The 25,146-nt window shown below is 42.0% G+C and overlaps 1 protein-coding gene across 3 annotated transcripts in view; it reads right to left on the bottom strand.

Moving 5' to 3' along the window:
- Window positions 1-342: 342 nt before the first annotated feature.
- Window positions 343-25,146, bottom strand: part of LOC124615784 (homer protein homolog 2) — a 374,488-nt gene continuing 349,684 nt past the window's right edge. For all 3 annotated transcript variants that reach the window (XM_047143901.1, XM_047143899.1, XM_047143902.1), the window contains exon 9: window positions 343-2,927. In XM_047143901.1, the coding sequence (XP_046999857.1) occupies window positions 2,742-2,927 (186 nt within the window). In that variant the 3' untranslated portion in view covers window positions 343-2,741. The remainder of the gene's footprint in view (window positions 2,928-25,146) is intronic.

Genomic DNA, 25,146 nt, shown 5'->3' with positions numbered 1-25,146 from the left:
TGCAACTTCAGAGAGCCTCAAATAAACTGTGTGCAACATTTTTTCTCCAGGAGATTAAAAAAGAATCATTTAACAACTTAAACACAAAAAAGCTTTGAGCAATACTTAACTACATCCTGTTCTCTCATCAAAGAATATTAGTTTCAGTCTTCTATAGATTGCAATGCCAATATGACAAAAACAAAATTTATCTTACCTGTAAACTTAACATAATGCACTAAGAAATCGAATACAATTGTAAGAAAAAGCCTGCTGCATCATCAAAGTTCATAGGTGATATAGGAATTTCTATGCTATATAACTGCGTTCCTACATTTGTGAACAATCATCACTTTAAAAAAGTTTCTCTTTGAACAAAGTTCATTCATTTTCACTCGAATAATGTTTGAACAGGATACAACAGTAACATAGTTTTACAAATTTTCTTTCAGGTAAATAAAGCACAAATATCGACATATGTTTTCAGCATGGGCACTGCCCATGTTTATATTTTACATCACATTAAATCTCTACAACAGGACAAGGGAGTTAAGTGTGGTGGTTCTTTTTGACTTTTATTAGTTGTTCCTAATACAGTTACAGGAACGAGCTGAAAATCTACTAATTTTAAGTGCAAGTTTGTTACCCTCTAATCCATCTAACGAGTTCTAGGACAACTGGTTGCAGGACATTATTTCTGATCTCTCAAAATTTGACACCATTAGATAAATGTTTAGAACAACTTTCCCAAGAAATTGATAAATAGACCTCACACTGATATTCAGAGAAGAAAATTGGAAATTACTTTTTCAGCATAATAAATATTTATGAGGACTTCAGAAGACCAAATTCAGTTCAAGTGCATCACTGTCACAAAAACCTTGACGGACGCCGCTGATGCGATGACAGAGTTGTTGCAAAAGTATACAGATTATAGCTGTACGGTGAAAAGCTGACAGTCACACCAAGCAATATTATCTTCTGCCTTCTTATCTTGTCAATTGAGAAATATTTAAAAACTATCACTGTCTCACTTATATGAAAGCACATACTTACATAGATAGCATTTTATTTTGTCCTTTGGTAATATCTTGCTGAACAAGGGAAATAATCTGTTGCACAATTACATAACAACTACATTAAATCCACCCACTTATCAGATTTTTAAAAGTCTGATTTAAAAAATGATTACAATTTAGTGAAGTCTTGAATGGGCAGTGCTTAGAACACACACATGCAAGTGCAGAGTGTCAGTCACGCAAATACTGAGGAAAACATTCATTCTTTGCATGTAACATTTCAGTGTAAAAAAGAAATCTGCAATATTTTGTACATGTGTATAATGTCAGAAGCTACATATGTGGCTTCACGCTTTTTAAATCCAGCACGAAAATCTATTTTTGTTACGCCGAGACAGCGGCACTTTTCTATGGCACAAAAATTTAGGACTCAGGAAGGGTGCATTCGAAATAGGCATCTGCTCTCAGTTTTAATGGAAAATAAAGCTAAGCCACAAAAGGGGGGGATATCAAACATGTGCATTTCCAAAGTCTTGTGCTCTTCATGGTCAGTCGCCAATTATTAATAAGTACAGTTCAATGTGAACTCTATCAGCTTGGTCTCAATCAGTCAAGAAAATGCACTGCCATTTTCAACATTATACATGATTCTTTATTTGAGAATGGAGAAGTAATTCCACTTTCCGAGTTAAACATGTATTTAGATTAATGATGTCTATCTAAAATGCAATAATTTTAGCTCCAGATGCAAAGCTCTGATTTTTTTAGTAAATGAGTAATATTTGGAACGAAAAAGTAATCCCAGCTATGCAATTAAACACTTGTTTCATGGACTGTTTCAAAGAGTTTCATTCCACATTTGATACGGTACACATGCAAACACATTAAAATGGTGAAAACATGAATTTACCCTCACATCATGAGGCACTGTGTGGAATCTAACATTCTCTGTAGCTTATCACCAGCATCCAATATTATATGCTGACGATTTTTGAGTGCCACATTTCATAAATTCAGTGTGTTTCCAGATTAAGATTGAATTGATCACAAGTAACTGCTGAGAACAAAAGAAATGAAACACACTCAGAATTAAGTTTTAAAGTTAACGTGTAGAAATTGATCTACCTGCCAAAACACTTATGCTAAAATTCAGCACGGACCTGCAGTTCACCACACGCCTTTAGATTAGTTGCACTGTCTTTACCTTAATTTTAAAAATGTAGGAGACGAAGGTACACACACAGATTTCGATGCATTTAAAACTCTGTCACCTCTTAACAAATTTTGATACATTTTCCCACTTTTTCCCTTTATGTATATATATATATAGGACAACACTTTCGGTTAATGACTGCATATAGTTCAAGAGTCTATATTTTCACAGATCATACCACAAAATTTCACACGAGAAGTATCAATTAAATAATTGAAACAAAGAAAGAAACTGAACATAGCTTGCAACCTCATCTGGATGCCATTTGGATTTGTAAAAACAAAAAATTATTTTATCACTAAACAATGTAGTAGGTTATCTGTGTTTTTAATCTTCCATTGCTCAATAACACTTTTCCCTCAAAAATAAACTGTAACACGGAAATGTCGTTATTGCCGGCGTCCGTCTTCCACACCCAGTCCCAGTTCCAGCTCCAGAGCCAGATGCCGGTCGCCTCCCCCAGGAGCCCGGCGTCAGACGGAGGACCAGTGGGGGTGCCTCGGGGGGGCGGGGGCCGCGGGGGGCTGCCCTCAGGTCTGCAGGGCAGTGGCAATCTCACGGTGGATGCCAGCCAGCTCAGCCAGCTGTGCCGCCAGCTGTGCATTCAGTGTGTCCAGTACACGGCGCTGTGACTCCTGGGCTGCGAGCGCCGTCTCCAGCTGCGCCTGTGCCAGCGACACAGCCGCCTGCAGCTCGGCGTTCTCCTGCTGTAGGTTCTGTGGGCAGTTGCAAGTGTATGGCTTTACAATGAGGATGGAAAACATTTCATTAGATAGATCTATACCTGTGCGTAATGCAAGGAAACAGAACACTTGTTTCCCAACTTTGTAGTTATGGGATAATCAAAAATGGTTCAAATGGCCCTGAGCACCATGGGACTTAACATCTAAGGTCATCAGTCCCCTAGACCTACTTAAACCTAACTAACCTAAGGACGTCACACACATCCATGCCCGAGGCAGGTTTCGAACCTGTGACCGTAGCGGTCGCGCGGTTCCAGACTGAAGCACCTAGAACTGCTCGGCCACATGGGCCCGCTATGGGATAATCGTAGTTGCTGAAGTAAAACCATTATGTAGTACTCCACACCAGCTGCATGTCTTATTTAACCATAATTAGCTTCAGACATAGAAGTCAATTTTCACGTGGCACAGAATTTCCAATAATGAAAACCAATCAGCTGAACGTTTTAGGTAGGGTGGCAGGTCTGACATTTGGCTTTACCCCCAAAGGCCTCACACTTAAAGTTCCCATCTCTGGCTGCAACCCTTCTTTCCATCAGTCCCTATACCAGTTCCAAACTGAACAATCCATTGCCCTCACCCACCTAATCCTTCACCTACACATCAACTCAGCCAATGAACACACCCGTCAACTCCTATCCTTAATAAAAGTCCTCAATCTTTCCTCTCCCACATCCACACCGGCTGTTCAGAGCATCCTTCTACAGGCCAACCGCAAATCAGAACAGCATGCCACCCTTCACCTCAAAAAACTATCCAATCTCCTGGTTTCCCACCTCCGGAAAGGCAACTCACTCACCTTTCACAACCTTTCCAGCAAACCTCAACCTCCTCTCATTGCACACAAACCCAGTCTCTCCCATCTACTCAACCTCCCACTTCCAGCTCCACTCCCTCCAAAACCTCAAAATTCCAATCAACACAATCTGGAACCACAACACCCTAATTCAGTAGTTAACCTTTCCTCCAAACCTCTCTCCCAATCCGAAACCTCTGTCCTATCCAAAGGCCTCACCTTCAGCCCCACTCCCAGATTCAACCAAACAGCCCTCGTCAAAGATTTACTGACCTACACTCGTACTCTCTGCTGGAAGTATCACTTTGCCACGAAGAAAAATGACCCTAATCCTACTCTTAATGATCCAACTCCCCAAGACACTATCCAAATTGAACCCTGCCTGGAACAGTTTCGTCCTCCGTCACAGCGGGACCCACCTCCTCTTCCTCAAAATCACCCCCTCCAAACCTTCCAGGAATTTCTGACTTCCAGCCTTGCCTCTCAATCCTTCATAAAAAACCTTAATCCTACTCCCAACATTGCCACTGCTGAAGCCCAGGCTATCCGTGATCTAAAGGCTGACCGGTCCATCGTCATCCTTCCGGCGGACAAGGGTTCCACGACCGTGGTACTTGATCGTCGGGAGTATGTGGCTGAGGGACTGCGTCAGCTTTCAGACAACACCACATACAAAGTTTGCCAAGGTAATCCCATTCCTGATGTCCAGGCGGAGCTTCAAGGAATCCTCAGAACCTTAGGCCCCCTACAAAACCTTTCACCTGACTCCATCAACCTCCTGACCCCACCGACGCCCCGCACCCCTACCTTCTACCTTCTTCCTAAAATTCACAAACCCAATCATCCCGGCCGCCCCATTGTAGCTGGTTACCAAGCCCCCACAGAACGTATCTCTGCCTACGTAGATCAACACCTTCAACCCATTACATGCAGTCTCCCATCCTTCATCAAACACACCAACCACTTTCTCGAACGCCTGGAATCCTTACCCAATCCGTTACCCCCGGAAACAATTCTTGTAACCATTGATGCCACTTCCTTATACACAAATATCCCGCACGTCCAGGGCCTCGCTGCGATGGAGCACTTCCTTTCACGCCGATCACCTGCCACCCTACCTAAAACCTCTTTCCTCATTACCTTAGCCAGCTTCATCCTGACCCACAACTTTTTCACTTTTGAAGGCCAGACATACCAACAATTAAAGGGAACAGCCATGGGTACCAGGATGGGCCCCCTCGTACGGCAACCTATTCATGGGTCGCTTAGAGGAAGCCTTCTTGGTTACCCAAGCCTGCCAACCCAAAGTTTGGTACAGATTTATTGATGACATCTTCATGATCTGGACTCACAGTGAAGAAGAACTCCAGAATTTACTCTCCAACCTCAACTCCTTTGGTTCCATCAGATTCACCTGGTCCTACTCCAAATCCCATGCCACTTTCCTTGATGTTGACCTCCACCTGTCCAATGGCCAGCTTCACACGTCCGTCCACATCAAACCCACCAACAAGCAACAGTACCTCCATTATGACAGCTGCCACCCATTCCACATCAAACGGTCCCTTCCCTACAGCCTAGGTCTTCGTGGCAAACGAATCTGCTCCAGTCCGGAATCCCTGAACCATTACACCAACAACCTGACAACAGCTTTCGCATCCCGCAACTACCCTCCCGACCTGGTACAGAAGCAAATAACCAGAGCCACTTCCTGATCCTATCAAACCCAGAACCTCTCACAGAAGAAACACAAAAGTGCCCCACTTGTGACAGGATACTTTCCAGGACTGGATCAGACTCTGAATGTGGCTCTCCAGCAGGGATACGACTTCCTCAAATCCTGCCCTGAAATGAGATCCATCCTTCATGAAATCCTCCCCACTCCACCAAGAGTGTCTTTCCGCCGTCCACCTAACCTTCGTAACCTCTTAGTTCATCCCTATGAAATCCCCAAACCACCTTCCCTACCCTCTGGCTCCTACCCTTGTAACCGCCCCCGGTGTAAAACCTGTCCCATGCAACCTCCCACCACCACCTACTCCAGTCCTGTAACCCGGAAGGTGTACACGATCAAAGGCAGAGCAACGTGTGAAAGCACCCACGTGATTTACCAACTGACCTGCCTACACTGTGACGCATTCTATGTGGGAATGACCAGCAGCAAACTGTCCATTCGCATGAATGGACACAGGCAGACAGTGTTTGTTGGTAATGAGGATCACCCTGTGGCTAAACATGCCTTGGTGCACGGCCAGCACATCTTGGCACAGTGTTACACCGTCCGGGTTATCTGGATACTTCCCACTAACACCAACCTATCTGAACTCCGGAGATGGGAACTTGCTCTTCAATATATCCTCTCTTCCCGTTATCCACCAGGCCTCAATCTCCGCTAATTTCAAGTTGCCGCCACTCATACCTCACCTGTCATTCAACAACATCATTGCCTCTGCACTTCCACCTCGACTGACATCTCTGCCCAAACTCTTTGTCTTTAAATATGTCTGCTTGTGTGTGTGTGTGTGTGTGTGTGTGTGTGTGTGTGTGTGTGCGCGCGCGATGGAGCGAGTGTATACCCGTCCTTTTTTCCCCCCTAAGGCAAGTCTTTCCGCTCCCGGGATTGGAATGACTCCTTACCCTCTCCCTTAAAACCCACATCCTTTCGTCTTTCCCTCTCCTTCCCTCTTTCCTGACGAGGCAACAGTTTGTTGCGAAAGCTTGAATTTTGTGTGTATGTTTGTGTTTGTTTGAGTGTCTATCGACGTGCCAGCGCTTTCGTTTGGTAAGTCACATCATCTTTGTTTATATATATATAAAATTGGTAACAGTGCACAGTTTACATTGACAAATATTTCATATTTCGTGATAGTACTCCCAAGATGACACACACACACACACACACACACACACAAAGAGAGAGAGAGAGAGAGAGAGAGAGAGAGAGAGAGAGAGAGAGAGAGAGCGAACACAGTACTTTTACACGCTTACTCTATGTTTTGCATGAACTGTTTTTTAAAGGTAGACAAGTCTTTTGCTTTAGCAAATCTAGTTCCAGACAACTGAAACATTATGCAAGAAAGAAATTTAATTATTTTAATAATCTGTGATTTACATAAGAAACTATTATGGCACATGATAGGATGTAACAAAATACACTCCTGGAAATGGAAAAAAGAACACATTGACACCGGTGTGTCAGACCCACCATACTTGCTCCGGACACTGCGAGAGGGCTGTACAAGCAATGATCACACACACGGCACAGCGGACACACCAGGAACCGCGGTGTTGGCCGTCGAATGGCGCTAGCTGCGCAGCATTTGTGCACCGCCGCCGTCAGTGTCAGCCAGTTTGCCGTGGCATACGGAGCTCCATTGCAGTCTTTAACACTAGTAGCATGCCGCGACAGCGTGGACGTGAAGCGTATGTGCAGTTGACGGACTTTGAGCGAGGGCGTATAGTGGGCATGCGGGAGACCGGGTGGACGTACCGCCGAATTGCTCAACACGTGGGGCGTGAGGTCTCCACAGTACATCGATGTTGTCGCCAGTGGTCGGCGGAAGGTGCACGTGCCCGTCGACATGGGACCGGACCGCAGCGACGCACGGATGCACGCCAAGACCGTAGGATCCTACGCAGTGCCATAGGGGACCGCACCGCCACTTCCCAGCAAATTAGGGACACTGTTGCTCCTGGGGTATCGGCGAGGACCATTCGCAACCGTCTCCATGAAGCTGGGCTACGGTCCCGCACACCGTTAGGCCGTCTTCCGCTCACGCCCCAACATCGTGCAGCCTGCCTCCAGTGGTGTCGCGACAGGCGTGAATGGAGGGACGAATGCAGACGTGTCGTCTTCAGCAATGAGAGTCGCTTCTGCCTTGGTGCCAATGATGGTCGTATGCGTGTTTGGCGCCGTGCAGGTGAGCGCCACAATCAGGACTGCATACGACCGAGGCGCACAGTGCCAACACCCGGCATCATGGTGTGGGGAGCGATCTCCTACACTGGCCGTACACCACTGGTGATCGTCGAGGGGACACTGAATAGTGCACGGTACATCCAAACCGTCATCGAACCCATCGTTCTACCATTCCTAGACCGGCAAGGGAACTTGCTGTTCCAACAGGACAATGCATGTCCGCATGTATCCCGTGCCACCCAACGTGCTCTAGAAGGTGTAAGTCAACTACCCTGGCCAGCAAGATCTCCGGATCTGTCCCCCATTGAGCATGTTTGGGACTGGATGAAGCGTCGTCTCACGCGGTCTGCACGTCCAGCACGAACGCTGGTCCAACTGAGGCGCCAGGTGGAAATGGCACGGCAAGCCGCTCCACAGGACTACATCCAGCATCTCTACGATCGTCTCCATGGGAGAATAGCAGCCTGCATTGCTGCGAAAGGTGGATATACACTGTACTAGTGCCGACATTGTGCATGCTCTGTTGCCTGTGTCTATGTGCCTGTGGTTCTGTCAGTGTGATCATGTGATGTATCTGACCCCAGGAATGCGTCAATAAAGTTTCCCCTTCCTGGGACAATGGATTCACGGTGTTCTTATTTCAATTTCCAGGAGTGTACATCTTGCGTGCCAGTGCCATGACATCACGATTATGTATAATGAAGAGAAGTTTGCCATGATCTACAGAACAAACAGGGATGTTTTATGTATAAGGAAGTATTGATTAATGAGTATGTAGTTAATTTGGGCAGAGAATTAGTACATGCAGTTTGTATGACAGGCTTTCAAAGGTTCATCTTCTCAATCTGCTCCTGCAATACAAAGTATTGACATTTCTGGTAAGTTTCTTCCACTTTTCCTAGTCCTGTGTGTTATCCTTGTCAGCTTTTGTCCCTCTGATCCCCTCAAACACAGTCCACTCACCTCTTTTTAGGCCCTCCTCTTTCCCTGGAGCCTGATACTGACATCTGCATCACTCTCCTTGCAACACGAGTATGGTCTCTTCTCGTGATATGTCCATACCACTCTAGTCCTGTATTTTCTTGGACCATCAACAAATTTTACAGACCCTCAGATTCTCTCATTTGGAGTCCAGTCTATTATGACGAATCCACACATCTATATCTACATCTTCATTTCAGCTACATCTAGTCTATTGCACTGGCTCTTAGTTGTTGCTCACGACTCTGCTTCATACAATAATGATGGTTTACAAGTGTCTTCTATGCCTTCCCCTTGACGTTGACATTTATACACTGAGAGGAAAAAGAAACTGCAACACCAAGAAGGAGTTGTGCAACATAAATGACAGTTGGTAGGTGTGTTTTTTACATGTTAAAGATGATGTCTACTCAAATTTCATGTGCATATGGTGCTAGCAGTGCCACTATGAGAATGCAAATCAAGTTAGCTTTAAATATACACTGTAAGGTCACAAGCAGTAGTTACCTTTGAGATTGGCTGTAGTGAGCTGACGTTAGTCACGAATGCCTTTAAGGCAATAAAGATGCCATTATCAACAGCTCATCGAGTTTGAATGAAGTCGTATAATAGCAGGGTGTCTACGTGGGCAAGGAAAAAAAATTCCCGGATTTCCCAGTTAAAAACAAACTTTCTCCCCGGTGACAGTATATTTTCCCGTATCACTTCTTTGAATGGTTATGGTTTTGTACACAGGCGTACAATTTCCTGGCACTTTAGAAAACGAAACTCAGAGAAAAAGACACGTTTTGGAAATATCTTTGATGTGCAGCAACATGTACGCTGCGTATTTTCGTATTACGAAAACATACATTGGAATTCCACTAAACACCGCATGTTACTTTCCGAACCATTGAAATCGAGATTTCGATTCGCTTTTGTAAGTTGTTCGTAACTCATGTCATGTGATCTCGCCAGCCGATGACAGCGGATATTCAGAGCATAGGACACGTGATGTAGTCAGCCAATAGCAACATCAGTGTTAAGTAGCGCGCCAAACAGGAAAGTTAATAGTTTAAATTAATATACATAGTGTTGTTACAAGAAAACAAAAGCTTTCACATAAAATATTGGTCTCAAGCTGCAAGAGAAGCTAAGCTTTCGCATATACTGTTGATCTTTTTTGCGCTTGTTACACTTTAAGAGATATCATACAAATGTGCCTGTAAAATTTTTAATAATGACATAAATGTCTGATCTTTAGGGTTTGAGGGTTCGAAATGCTTCTAAATGGCTCGTCATCAGGCAGCTGATTTTTAAATGAGAGTCAAACGCCTCGTGATTTAATAAATTCACGGTCCATTCTTGTACGTAGTTCAACTTACGTAAAAGGATATTTACTTTGAAAGTAACGCTTTTCAAACCACCAATCGTAATATTTTCCCGCGACCTGTTACAAATAGGTTCGTTTCAGCAGTTGCCAGAGAGCTCAGGTAACAGGCGACACCGCGCTTGGGTAGATATCATGACGTAGGAAGCCCGTATGTACGTACGTGTAAAAGATCATCAATGAAAGATGATACTGCAAGAGCATGGGAATTTCGTGAACCATATTAAAATGTGCACATTTAAAGTGCATACTTAAAGGCACACTCGTATGTCCAGATTCCCAATGAAGTACCGTAGACCCCGACCTGATATTAAGCTTTTAAGTGTGGTTTTCAGGATGTAAATTTTCTTGGAGCACCAGTACTGTATTACATCATGTTTGGTTCTTTATTATGGCATAATGCCATACGTGCTAGAAAATGAAAACGTGCACTTGAAATGCAGTGAACAGTTGAAACTACCCAGTACTGTGGAATTAAACATTTCGTTTCAAGTACATTGACTGCCTCTGCGGAAAAGATTAGCAAAAGTCAAATGTCTTTAGCAAACAGACAAAAATAACTTCATTGTTCCGCAAGGCGATTAATGCTTGACTGTCAGAAAGGTGGAAATAAAATAAAATCTGAAACTAATGACATATTTCAGCCTTTAGTAATTATGTGAATGTGTTTTAATTCACTTGATAGCTCCCAGCCACGGATATCCGTTTTGTTTTCATTTGACGTGAGAGTAAACGAAGGGGAAACAGCAAAATCACTGAACGTAGACACGGGTCACGTGGAGACTACCCACTATAGCTCAGATTGCTCTGCGCATCAGCCCCGGATCTACGGACCGGGTCAATACTAAAAAAAAATCGAATTTTCAAAATACGTTCATCTTGTAGCGCACATCTTCCTGAAAAGTCTGAAACATAAAACGTATGTATTCGAGGAAATGTAAGACATATTATTTGGTCTTAAGTATGCCCAAGTGCAGTTCCATGCCTCTTCATAAAGCATTTTTCTACCGCACGTCCAAACTATATTCAGCAGAGTGGAAATTGAAATGTCATGTGGTGCCTCTCCTGCTCCCAGTCGGCCGGTTTGACAGCCTGCCTGTCTTAAAAAAAAAATCTCGCAATTAATAGCGGATAGGATTATTTGTAATCGAGAGAACAAGAACTCTTCGGAAAATCTGAACTCTTCAGTGCCCATTAGTTAATAACTTGCTGTTTTGTGCGACATAAAATTAAATATAGGATATATAAAACCAGTACTGACAAGAGATAAGCAAGAAGTTACACATTTCTTCAAACCTTAGCTCCTAGCATTTTTTTCTATCTAATCTTGCTACAGCTTTACATGGCATGTGTTCCTTTCTATGAAAGAATCTTTTACCTCATCAAAGTTTGTCAAACGTTTTGCTACATGGAAAATCGAAATGTTGTTATCTAATACTGAAAAAGCTGTTAATACAAACAATACCCAAGACTGGTGTGGTTTCTCGATCTGATTACGTCTATTTTGTCACTGTCTGCTAGATAAAACAAAATAGGCCTTTCTAATACGGCAGCAATTTTATAACACACCAAATAAACGAGACTGTTTTGCCACAAATGGTCATTTTTATAACACGACAGAATATAATCCAATAATTATCAATATCAAATGCCTATTAGGCCTACTACAAGCAAAAAGCTTTATGTTAGGAAATAGTTTCACGTTTCATTCATATGCACCAGCTTCTCTAGCATGAGATCGAAAACTAGTATTACGGAATTTTTATATAAATTTGGAATCGTCTTATTCTTCCATAATTTGTGTGATGTCCCCGTTTCTTCTCCTTCCTCGTTTTAACAAACAATCTTGTCATCACCAATTCTGTAGCTATTGCTGCTATTGTTCGCCGATTAACTTCACTAACCCTGCCAGAATTACAGGTTTAGTTATCCTGCAATTACTTTCGGGTTAGACGTTATTAGGTGTTCGAACAACACGTTTTCCTCGTTACTCCCAGAATAGAACTTAAGCGGCTGGTAGCTGGGGACTGTACTACTGGTCCTTACTAGCGTAGCGATCTGGCCAAACATTTTCTGTCAAAACTTCATTTTCTTGGACACACCGAGAAGATAATACGTAATCTTTCTCACCTGTTATTCCTGTCAGTCGTTTATTTCCATTCTGATAGTCTGACTCTATGGATTTCGCTAGTAATTATACCAACGCTGATCATTCGCACACCCAATCAGCCACATAATCAGAAAGCGATTGCCATTCATCCATTCGGCTTTACCCCACTCAGCTCATATAGCCCCGTCCCCTTTTGTCTGTGGAAAGTTTATTTCTAGATGCGACGAGGATTCTCCTGACAGAGACATCACGTACACTATGCATGTATTCAAAAGTCAGCTTATGATTCATTCAGAAATCAGCTTAAAATGTGTTCAAAAATGTTCAAAAACCAACAGAGAAACGTATCAAAATCATATGACTTATTGATAGGCAAACGCGCGCTGGATGCTAGGTGCCTTGTGAAACAAGTTTTTTTTCCTCAAGAATATGAATTTGGCGCCCCCTTTTCCCAGTAGTACCTAGCTGCTTGCTGCGACTGCTTGCACAGCCGACAGCCACAATCTTGTTGACAGAAGCGGGAGAATCTACTATAGTTCAATTCTTTTATCTTGGCGGCTCGCGCATGCCCGCCCAGACGCGGGAGATTTCTGCGTTGCTAGTTGCACACAACGCACGCGCCATAGTATAGCATAGTTCGCAAGCTGACGTTTAGGGGGGGGAGCGCGCAGTTCATGAAGTAAAGCCACCACGGCCGCATTAACCCTTTCGCTGCTACAAAGACGTGCTCCCTGCATTCCGCGCTGTGCGCGATTTTGTCAGTGCACTGCTCGCCTGTGCAGACACATCGTGTTCCGACTGCTTTGACACTCTTATCAATCAATTCCACAAAAACTATTTGGCCCAAAAATTAGATTTTTACACATCTTCTTTACTGATACCTTCCATAAATGACTTAATTTTGTTTCGATGTTCAATGCAGTTATTATGCAGCACTAAATATAGTAAACCATTGCACGAAATTTTGAAGAGTTTGCAGAGGTAAATGTCCATAGAGTATACTTTGCGTATGGTCGATTTTAGTTGCCACAATGTTGAGAATGAAATGTGGACAAGATACCTAAATTTCATATAAAATTTACTGTATAACAATAGCTCATTTAAGTACCACATAGGTGTCGTATGTAATATTGAGAAATATTCCGTTTTTCGCGACTGTAACAAAAGTTTTATTTACACTGAGCACGTTTGGCTTTATTTTAAAGCACTTCAATCAATCAAAAGGAAGTAGACAAAATACATAAAACAAAACTGTGGACTTACAAAAACATTAGGACTTGAATATACCGTCTATCAGTGAAGTGCTCTGAGCTATGTCAAATAAAATTTTTGTGTGTGGCACACACAAACATCATTTATTTGCTAAAATACTGATCTGCCAACACAAACGTTGAATATTGTGTTACCGCAGCACAAAACTACGAAAGGTGACTTGGCAATGGAGGAGACAAAATACTGTCCACTGAAGATGCTTCAAAAGTCTGGTCTAAATAAGTCCCTTATTACAGTTGCAGAAGAGGAATATATTTCAGTGCCGTTGGTAAAACTGCGACTGTGGAACAAAAACAAAAAAGTGAACATGTATGCCATTGTGTATGTGCCATACTTTTCCTTGATTAAAGTGCTTTAAAATAAAGCCAAACGCGTCAGGTGTAGATAATACTTTTATGACAGTCGCGAAAGACGGAATATTTCTCAATATTACATACGACACCTTTGTCGTACTTAAATTAAATGAGATATTGTTATACAGTAAATTTTATATGAAATTTAGGTATCTTGTCCACATTTCATTCTCAACATTGTGGCAACCATCTTTGATGGTGTCGCACGAAGCAATACTTCTTATCCTTGTTCTTTCATTTTTGTACATATCTTGTACAAGGCATACTTCTCTGGTATTTGCTTCTTTCTCATGTGTCTCCATATGTCTTGCTGTGGCAGTCTGTCATATGCTCTCTATATCTATAAAGATCTCATACAATTCCCGATTCTTCTCTCGATGCTTTGCTATAAGCTGGCAGAGAGCACTGATTGCGTTTGTTGTTTCTTTCCTTGGCATAAATCCCAACTGTTGCTCTCTTACTGATGTTTCATTTCTGAACTATTTTTCTATGATCTTCTCCTGAACTTTCATGGTATGTGTGACATCAGTTTAATGCCTCCATAATTAGCCCAGTACTGCATATCACATTTTCTCTTGTATATGGGCACTTGTACTGTCTCTCCATTCATTTGCAATCCTCTCTTCTTCATACACTTGCCTCATGAAGTCTTACAGTAAGTCTACTCCTACACCACTTCCCAGGTTCTATAGGAATTTCATCAGACCCTATCATCTTCCCAGTCTTGCTTTACCATAGCGTTGACAACTTCTTCCCATGATATATCCCATGTCATGTTTCTGTTGGGGTCACTCTCTTCTGAGATGCTTCTTGGTTCAAATGGCTCTGAGCACTATGGGACTTAACATCTGTGGTCATCAGTCCCCTAGAACTTAGAACTACTTAAACCTAACTAACCTAAGGACACCACACACATCCATGCCCGGGGCAGGATTCGAACCTGCGACCGCAGCAGTCGCGCGGTTCCGGACTGAGCGCCTAGAATCGCGAGACCACCGTGGCCGGCGATGCTTCTTGGATTTTCTTCACTCAGGATTTTCTCAAAGTAGTATTTCCACTCTTCCTTAATCTCATCCTCGTCTTGGGGGTAAGGATTTCACTTCATTCTTTACTTGAGTAATGCTCCAGGACAGATGCAGTATTCTTAATTTACTCAGTGCAGACCATGAGAGAAAAATCTCATCGAAAATCCTACATAAACTTAACCATGTTGACCTACAAAAGGGCTGTTCAGGTATTCCATGGTTGGACATAAGCAATGAGCCAACATTAAATCTGCGACTTAATTGCTAGCCTTTACTGTCTAGTCACTGCATGACAAAATTTTGTTCAAAGTAAAGAGAGCTCCTGCTATATGGCTGACTACGAAACTACACCAGATAATGAATAAACATCATTCTGAACATGGAAGTTCACAAAAAATCCAACTCCTGAACTATAAGTAGTAGACAGGAAGACACAAAACAAGCCAAAGTAAAATGTATGCAACTCCAAAATCGGGTATACCTGCTCTGTTGTAAGTAGCGTGTCAAATCCTGCAGCACTGTGGAAAAATTGTGCAGCTTTGACACAGAAAAGGCAAAATCTGATACTGTTTTTTAAGGCTCTGCAGATGAATTATACGATTTTTTTCCTCTTAACAGCAGTCAATTCTCAAGTTGTGACAAATTATCTGCACCAAGAAACCACCTTCTCAACAGACATGTTTTTCTTCAAACAGGTTTCTGCGTACACAGTATAGTATGCAATCAAAAGTTCAGTGGTAAGTGGGTAATGATGGAGTGAACTTAAGCATGATTAAAAATGCTGTTGATACCATTATCCCAGTTATCACAGACACTCCCACTTCCTCTCTTGTTAGTGGTAAATATCCTACTTAGTGGCAGCAAAGCCTTAATTAAACCACTGAACAATAATAATAATCCAAAATCACCAGACGTCTATAGGCCAATCCGCACATTACTCACAGTATCTAAAGCCTCCGAGTACACTTTTCATGAACAGCTGATGGATCAGTTCGAAACTTATCACATCCACATTAAATATCAATCATGCTGCCAAAAACATTTTAGCATAGCAAACTGCATTAATCAGAGCGATTGATGACATCAAACATGCTCTAGCGACTACTATACAATGACACCACAGTCTGTGCGTGCAATAGTCACTCACATCAAATTTTGCACGTGACTACGAAATGAAGACAGTAGAATGTCATCCTTATGCCAAGAGTTTTCGACACTAGGGGCACAGCGATTTGTCTGCAGCGACGCACCACTTCTGTAGATATTCTGTGACTCTTGTTGTTATAGCAACACTTGCTTACAACTGCGAATGTGGAAAGTTAATAAAACTCATCAGTAAACACTTCCAGGCTAAGTTGCCGTGGTCGATCTGTAGAACTACTTCTCCCTGACGTTTCGTTCTCAATTACGGAGAACATCGTCCGAGGTGAGTCAACGAAACGTCATGGAGAAGAAGTTCTACAGATCAACCACGGCAACTTAGCCCGGAAGTGTTTACTGATGAAGACGCCGGCCGTGAAAGCCTACATGGGATGGTTAATAAAACTGTTTGAAGTTGCACCTTGTCTTTGATTGTACGGAAGCCAAAGTGCAGGATTTTCTCCATAGTTACACCTCCCAGTCAGTGGTGACCCCATCGTGATTTTTCAGTACAGAATTAGCAAACATCGATGGAACCATCTACGATATCACACCTGGCAGTGCTCCTCCCATCCTTTTGGCCCCACAATCCCGTATTGTGGTTTGCTAAGGTGGAGGCAAGCTTTTCCTACACCAGAATAACCACTGGTAACACAAAATTTTCTTTGGTCGTAAGCCAGCTCGACCAGCGACGTGCTACGGAGGTCCAAGACATAATAACAACTCCTCTGATGGAAAACGCCTAAGACAGATTAAAAGCAGAGCTCATGCGTCATATAACGGCTTCACAGGAAGAGCTCGTTCGCCAGGTATTAACCTGAGAAGAAGTGAGCAACAGGAAACCCTCACAATACCTTTCCCATCTTCGTAACAAAGATGACATCAGCTCCATTCCTGACAACCTACTGCGCACGATTTGGAATACCTGTCTGCCGTTCCAGGTATGTCACTGGACGCGGTCGCAGATCTTGTTCACCGCATTCGAGATGCCATCACGCCATGTTCACAGGTCAGTACAGGAACAGTGTTCTGTCCACAGCCCCTATTGTGTCGCATGCCGATTACAATGCCCTGACCGCCAAGGTGGGCCTCTTAAGTGCACAGATGGCAGCTTTGCTTTCATGTGGTAATATGAGCCGCCGTAGCAGGCGTAGCCGAAGACGTTCTAGGAGTCACTCCACTTCGCGTACCGTGTCAGACTCGGCCCCACAGTTTGCTGATACCACCGCAGATACGGTGATCAGGCAGAAAAGTGCACAAGTCCATGCACATTCCCAAATGGGAATGGCAGTCATCAGTAGGCACCACCAACTGCCACAACACCTCTCAGCTCCTATTTGTATCGTATTGGGCCTCAGGAAGGAAATATCTAATATATACTAGATCTGATCTGAGTATTTTACTGAGGAAGTCAATCCGCTGCTAACAATACAGAGATCCCAACTTACAGTACATGGCGTGAGGATGTGAATCTAAGCCTGCATAGACAATTTACATGGAATTTCACAGTAATGGATGTGGTTGAGTTGATAATAGGCACCGACTTCTTAGCATATTTCAAACTTTTGCTGATGTATCTAATGCCTGCCTTGTGGACAGCCTTACTGGTCTGACAACTCCCAGATATCACTGCGATACTAGAAACAGTAGCATCGAGCATGTGCAAGTAACAGATTAAGAGTACCACACAATTTTGCAAGATTTTCCAGCCTTAACTAGACCACCGGGAGCACCACAACGACACTATCCACCACTTCAAAACTACTGATGGATCAGATATGTCATGTCACTCGTGCAGATTAGCACCCGGATGCACGCGCCGACTGTGGTGTCAGTGTGTAGTAGTTGCTACAATGCCATAAACAGAAGTGAAGTGATCATTTTAACATTGTTTGATTTCAATACATTACTTATTAAGATGATCAGATGAATTCCTCAAATAGCGCAATACTATGCCTTGACAACCAAGTCAAAATTGGATGTCAATGAATCGTCTATGGGTCATAAAACCATGATGACAAAAATGTGCTCTGTGGAGCACCTCATGGCCCTTTTGTTTTCTTGTTCCTTACAATGTAATTTCATTTGTACTTCACTCTCGTAACTACCACTTACATGCTGACAACATCCAATTCCACATAACTGCTTGCCCTAAGAACGCTGCTGCTGACCTATCTAGTATGGGTCACAGAGTTCGTTCATATAATGTAATTGAATAGATAAAAAAAAAATCTACTGACCATGTGGCACCAGGAGAACACAGAGGGCAGACTTACTGGATGGGATGAGAAGGAAATGCTAATTTTTGGGGACTGCACCAGATGAGATTTGACAACCTGAGAGCTTAAAGGTTGAAGATAGTATAAATGCAAAAGAGAGATTACTGCAAAAACATCATGCATGAGTTAATAAGAGTGAAAATCTAAGTGCATTGTACATAACAGAGGTGTAAGGGGAATGGCGAAAAATAGACAGGTCAGAAAATGAAAAGTGTAAAAAACTAATACAGAGTGACGAAAGGGTTAGTTACTGTGAAGAAATGCTGAGACGGAAGAAATTTATGTAATCAAGGCCAGGTGGATGGCAAGAATGACAGACATTTTGTAGCGCTAGTTCCCACCTGCAGAGTTGTGAGAAACTGGTGTCTGGGGGAAGAATGCAGATGATGTGTGTGGTGAAACAGCTACCAAGGTCACGACTGTCATGTTGTAGAGCATCATCTGCAAGAAGATATTGTGTGTTGCCAGTATTCACACTCTGCCTATGCCCATTTATTCTGTGTGATAACTTGGTGGTAGTCATTCCGATGTAAAAGGCTGAAAAGTGTTCACATAACAGCTGATATGTAACGTGTTGTTTTACGGGTGGCTCTCCCTTTGATACTATATGTTTAGCCAGTTACAAGGCTGGTGTATGTGGTGGTAGGAGGGTGTATAGGGCAAGTCTTGCAAAGGGGACAGTCACAGGGGGTAGGAGCTATCGGGTAGGGAGACAGGAGCAGAAGGTGCATAGTTTCTGACAAGAATATTGCATAGATTGGGAGGGCAATGAAAAGCTATTCTAGGGGTGGATGGCAAAATCTCAGACGGAATGGATCTCATTTCAGGGCATGATTTTGGGAAGTCAGGCCTTGTCCAAGCAGCCCTTAAACATTCAAGACCAGGACAGTACTGAGTGACAACTGGTGTGCTCCAAAGTTGTTTTCTGGAGAGAACAGCAGTGGATGTGATGGCCTGTGAAATCTGCTTTTTAACTAGGCTGTCCTTACAGCTTTACTTTAGTAGGGGGAAATTTCATTCTAGAAACATCCCCCAGGCTGTGGCTAAGCCATGTCTCCGCAATATCCTTTCTTTCAGGAGTGCTAGTCCTGCAAGGTTCGCAGGAGAGCTTCTGTAAAGTTTGGAAGGTAGGAGACGAGGTACTGGCAGAAGTAAAGCTGTGAGGACGGGCCGTGAGTCGTGCTTGGGTAGCTCAGTCGGTACAGCACTTGCCCGCGAAAGGCAAAGGTCCCGAGTTCGAGTCCTAATCCGGCACACAGTTTTAATCTGCCAGGAAGTTTCATATCAGCGCACACTCCGCTGTAGAGTGAAAATTTCATCCTAGAAAAATCCCCCAGGCTGTGGCTAAGCCATGTCTCTGCAATATCCTTTCTTTCAGGAATGCTAGTTCTGCAAGGTTCGCAGGACAGCTTCTGTAAAGTTTGGAAGGTAGGAGACGAGGTACTGGCAGAAGTAAAGCTGTGAGGACGGGGCGTGAGTCGTGCTTGGGTAGCTCAGTCGGTAGAGCACTTGCCCGCGAAAGGCAAAGGTCCCGAGTTCGAGTCTCGGTCCGGCACACAGTTTTAATCTGCCAGGAAGTTTCAAATACAGACACAGTTATAATACCTGTGGAAAGGGGGGGGGGGGTTATTGTTAGGGTAGGTATGACATGAAGTATTGACCTCAGGTGTCAGGCTTCCACACTTAATTTTTGTAACATTATTATTTCATTTACCTAATCATTTTAAAGCTCAATTTATTACACTGTCTAATTTCATTACACCTCTGCTCTAGTTTCATTGTGATTAAGAGATACTTGAATGTAAACAATTCTCATTTTGTAATTCCAGACTACCTTTCACAAGAAGTGAAACCAGCTTTCTGTTAGTATCTATGTAATGAACAAATGTACATATTAGGAACATTTTCCAATTAATAATCTTCATGATATAAGCAACTTTATATTAAAAAAAAAACATTGTCAACCACAATTTATTTTGATTTTTCTATCAAAACATAAAAAAGCTTGTTATACAAGAAAAGTAAGGTTCTCATATCACTGGAGAAAACTGAAAAATCTACAGATCTGCATAAAAGTGTATGATCAGGACATCACAGAAATTAAACAGCTGCATCCAGAAGGAACAGTTAGTTTCACATTACTATAGGTGTAATATGAGGTAAGGAAAAGGGGGCTGTATATAGAAAAAATGGAATAGTCTCAGGACATAGACCTCAGTGAGTATTGTATTCAACAGTTCTTTGATTGCTGTAGTTTAGTAATAGACTTGGAAAGACATAAGATAGCACTTTTAACAATCTACAAGCCCTCAAATGTCATTAAGCAATTAGTGAAAGTACTGATTAGACTTCATAAACTTAACCGGGAAGTGATTGTATGTGGAGATTTCACTCCATCTCTGACAGTTCTTCAGTTCTGAATGAGGACACTTAACATTAATGATGTACAGCTTCAGTTTGACCCCCACATTAACATTCCCAACAGTAATAGAAGAGCACAGTGCAACATCAACAGATGATTTATTTCTATATCAGTATGTCCTTAATGAAAGAGAGGTGAGCTCCATTATATCTGGTTTACCTGGCCACAATGGTCAGATGGTAGCAATAAAGTACCCCCAACAATCAGATTTAACTGAGACAGGGAAAGTAAAATCTCATAGAAATGCAAATGTTGACTCAGTTATACTGTTATCGGAGAATTTACAGGATGAAAATGAATAGAAGTTTACCAAGTGCACACATTAGATGAAAAATTTATTTCTTTATTGCACAATTCCTCAATGGGTCATTAACTAGGCCAAAATCATGGACTTTGTATTAAAAATTTCAATAACAGGGCAAGGACAACTTGCAGCATAATTAGGCATTAAATAATAGGCTTAGCATAATAAATAACATCCAACTCCCTGATGACAGAAGAGATGAGGCAGATATATTAAATTCAAATTACTGACAGAAAATTCAATGATTTTTTCCTAACAATAGCTAAAAACAGAGACACAAAAAAGAAATGATCTACCAAAGGTCAATCTATTTTATTTGCTCAGACATCGCACACTCCACCACCAAGCACCAGTTTTGTAATACCATCTATTAGAAGTTCAGGGTGATTATAATTAAACTTTAAAAATGCTGTCGAAATAACACCACTGGTCAGAACGACGCCAAATGGCAACGGAATATTATTGTAGAAGAGGGAAAACGTATGGCAGGAGAAAAAAAAGATAGTGCAAAAATTGCTGGTGCTGTATGTTGCTGTATGTATCAGAATACATACATGAAAACACTTGCCATGCACACAACCCATTGAAGTTGGTATAAAAACACCAGGTACATGGCTTTTCCTCCTTTCACATCTGCGACATTCGCCATAACTGTCTCAACGCAGGATCACGCTCTGCTTGAAAAGCTGCATTACAAGAATGATGACTGCACATGTCGCTCTGCAGATGTTCCAGACACTGAAGGGTTTGAAAAAAGGTGTTGGTCTGATGACTGCCATGGGTCTGGAGAAAATGATTTGGAAATTCGAAAAAATGGGTTCTTTTGGTGTGCAACCTGGTGGAGGGAGGAAACGAACTGATTCGACATCAGTGGATGCAGTGGCTACAGAAATGCAGGAGGAGATGAATGGTGGTATGTTAACATGTATTGCACAGAGAATTGCCCAAACATTGGACATACCCGTGAGCAAGGTGCGTAAAATTCAACAAAACATCCTTCTTTGCTATCCATTCAAAATTACCCATGTGCACGAGTTGCTTTCTGTTGACCTGCCAGCAAGAGAGACCTTTGCTTTAGAATTTCTTGCTTGGATGGAAGTGGACAATGATTGGCCGTGGAAGATTTTGTAGACAGACGAAGCCCACTTCCATCTGACAGGATATGTCAATACACAGAACTGTCGAATATGGGCAACGGAAAATCCACACGCAAATCAATCAGTAGCACTTCATCCTGAACGGGTCATTGTGTGGTGCGGGTTTACGGCATCATTTATCATAGGGCCATATTTTTTTCGAACAGACAGGTGCTTCTGGTCCTGTTACCTGTTCCGTCACTGGTAAGTGCTATGAGGGTTCTTTGCGCAACCACGTCATTCCAGCTCTCCAACAGCATGGATATGTGGATGGGATCATTTTTATGCAAGATGGTGCACGTCTGCACACTGCAAATGCAGTTAAGCAGCTACTGAAGTGCCATTTCGGAAATAATAGAATTATTAGCTGCCATTTCTCTACGGCCTGGCCCCAATTACCTGATCTTAATCCGTGTGGCTTCTGGCTGTGGGGCTATCTGAAAGAAGTTGTGTTCAGTGTTCCAATTGCAAACTTAGCTGCACTGAAGGCACACATTGAGCCAACACATTCTGAATGTGACCCCAGAAACACTTTGATTAGTTGTGGAACATGCTGTTTCTCAATTTCAACTTGTAGCAGAAAATGGTAGACAACATACTGAACATGTTTTGTGCCAGTCACACAGAAATTAATAATGCAATTTGAGTTTGGCTGATACTTTTTATGTGGTTTTTGGCTTCAGGACAAATAAAAACTGATGTGATTGATGCTTTTTATGCAGATTTTAGCCTCAGGACAATTGAAAACTGATGTGAGTGATGTTTTCATGTGGTTTTTGGCCTCAGGACAATTAAAAGCCAATTTTTCCCATCCAATGTGTAATGACCTTGGCGTGGTGGATAGGCTGTGTAACTAACCGTATCACACCTGTACACCCATGTACACTGAGTAGTACAGTTTTTTTAACGTCAAATGTACACCTTAGGCATTGTTGTATGTTTCATTTGTCATTTGTAGTGGACCACTATTAAATTGCGATGCTTACAGCACTGTCTATTGCTACATTTTGTAACTATTTATTTTTCTTTTGCCATACATTTTCCCCCTTCTCCAATAACATACTATTGGAATTTTATGTCATTCTGACCAGTGGTGTTATTTCTACAGCAGTTTGAAAGTTTTACTTTAATTATAATCATCCTTTATCATGAAAACCATTTTATTTCACCAAAAAGGAGTCACTCCTGGCTAGGATGGTATTCCAACTAAAGTACTAAAATCTTGTGCTGACTTGGTAGCATCAGCTTTGAGTTACCTTTGAAACCAGTGAAAGGGTATTTCCTGAACAACTGAAGAATGTATTCATAACATATGTCGAAATGGTGGTAAGTAACTGACCTATAATTATAGACCCTGTCCTTCCCATATTCCCAAGTATCTTTGAGATGGTAGATTAGAACAGAATATTGAAGCATCTTTGTGCAAACAACCTTTTAACATTTGTTTGAATGATATTTTCACCATTTGACTGTACAACTTCTTTATTCTATACTACTATCATGACTTTGGCATTAAGCCATTATGAAGTACAACAATGGTGGTTATAATTAGACTTTATTACATTAAGTCATTGTCAAGCTCTACTAAACTGGTAGATCTTGATGAGGACTTTGCTTAACAGAGTCTAATTATACCCAGAAATTGCACAGTCAAATGATGGAAATATCATTCAAACATTATTATATGATTGTGGCCTAAAAATATGAAAAGACCTCTTAACAAGTGCTCAGTTTAGCTTCTGTAAGGGTTTCTCTACTCAGAGAGCTCACAAACTTAATTCTAGTAGACCTAAACATAGCATTTTATGTAATCATGCTGAAGTATTTGATTGTGCAGTTCATAAAATTCTGCTAGGGAAGTCAATACGGTATAGCATAAAATAACTTTCCCTTGATGCATGGAGTCATATCTTGAGAATAAAAAACAGATTGTCATATTAGCAAATTATACAACAGGAATAAGACTAAATTTGGAGTGGGGAAACACAAAATACAATGACTCACAAGGTGCAGTGCATGACACACTCCCCTTTATGGCCTCCATAAATGATTTACCCGAGACAGTGGAGGACTTCAAAAACTGCAATTTTTATTGGTAACCAAGTACACTGATTAGGGACCCAAATAAATCCATACTACACAAAGATATCAAAATAATGGAGCATGTTTAAAGCTGGTTCACGGCCAATACTTAATCATTTAACCTTGCAAAAACTCTTTGTTATACAACCTCAAGTCAATAAAAAGACTTACAGTTATCAGAGTTAGGGAACAATGGACATACGCTGGATGAGGCTGTGTGTGTCAAGTCTTTATGCTTCTAGGAGGATAATAAACTGAGGTCGCACCAGCACATGGGTAAGTTAGCCAAAAATCTCAGTTCTGCCCATTCATTGCACTTGGAAATCTCTCTCACTGTGCTGACCCACAGACAGAATTGCTCATATGCTTTGAAATAGTCAGTCGGTCCATACTGTCCTATGGCATAATCTTCTGGGTTTACGCAGCTTATCCCAAAAACGTAATTATTCTATACAAGTGTTCAATAAAAATCCTGTGTAAAGTTGATAAACTAGCGTACGGCGTAATCCTCTTCAAAGACATGGGGTTTATTACACGTACATGCCAATAAATATATTTGCTTCCCTTATCCTCACAACACACAGATCCCTCTGAGCTTGTTGTCTGCACGATCTTCCTTTCCTTTTTAACCTCCCAACCTCCCCGAGCATTATTCTCTCTCTCTCTCTCTCTCTCTCTCTCTCTCTCTCTCTCTCTCTCTCTCTCTCTCTCTCTCTCCTCCATAGGAAAGAAAAAATAGTTCTGAAACCTAAAATAGTGTCTGTACAACTATATGTATGTACTGATAGCACTAAGCGCTTCGCCTCCTGTAGCTAAGCACTGACCAGCAATTCTGTCACAATATTATAATATACCACATGGTTATAATTATATGTTCACTATTTAACATGTTATAACATCGAAACTAATTACCGTATGAGTACCAACCTTCGGTAGACTTAATGTCCAAAGAATGGAATGCATGATTTCCATGTGACCATCCAGTTCCAACTATGGCCACCAGG

The sequence above is a fragment of the Schistocerca americana genome, chromosome 5, assembly GCF_021461395.2.
Source record: "Schistocerca americana isolate TAMUIC-IGC-003095 chromosome 5, iqSchAmer2.1, whole genome shotgun sequence".
NCBI lineage: Eukaryota > Metazoa > Arthropoda > Insecta > Orthoptera > Acrididae > Schistocerca > Schistocerca americana.
The sequence above is the reverse complement of the archived record's forward strand: the minus strand, read 5'-3'. Positions and strand labels throughout refer to the sequence as shown.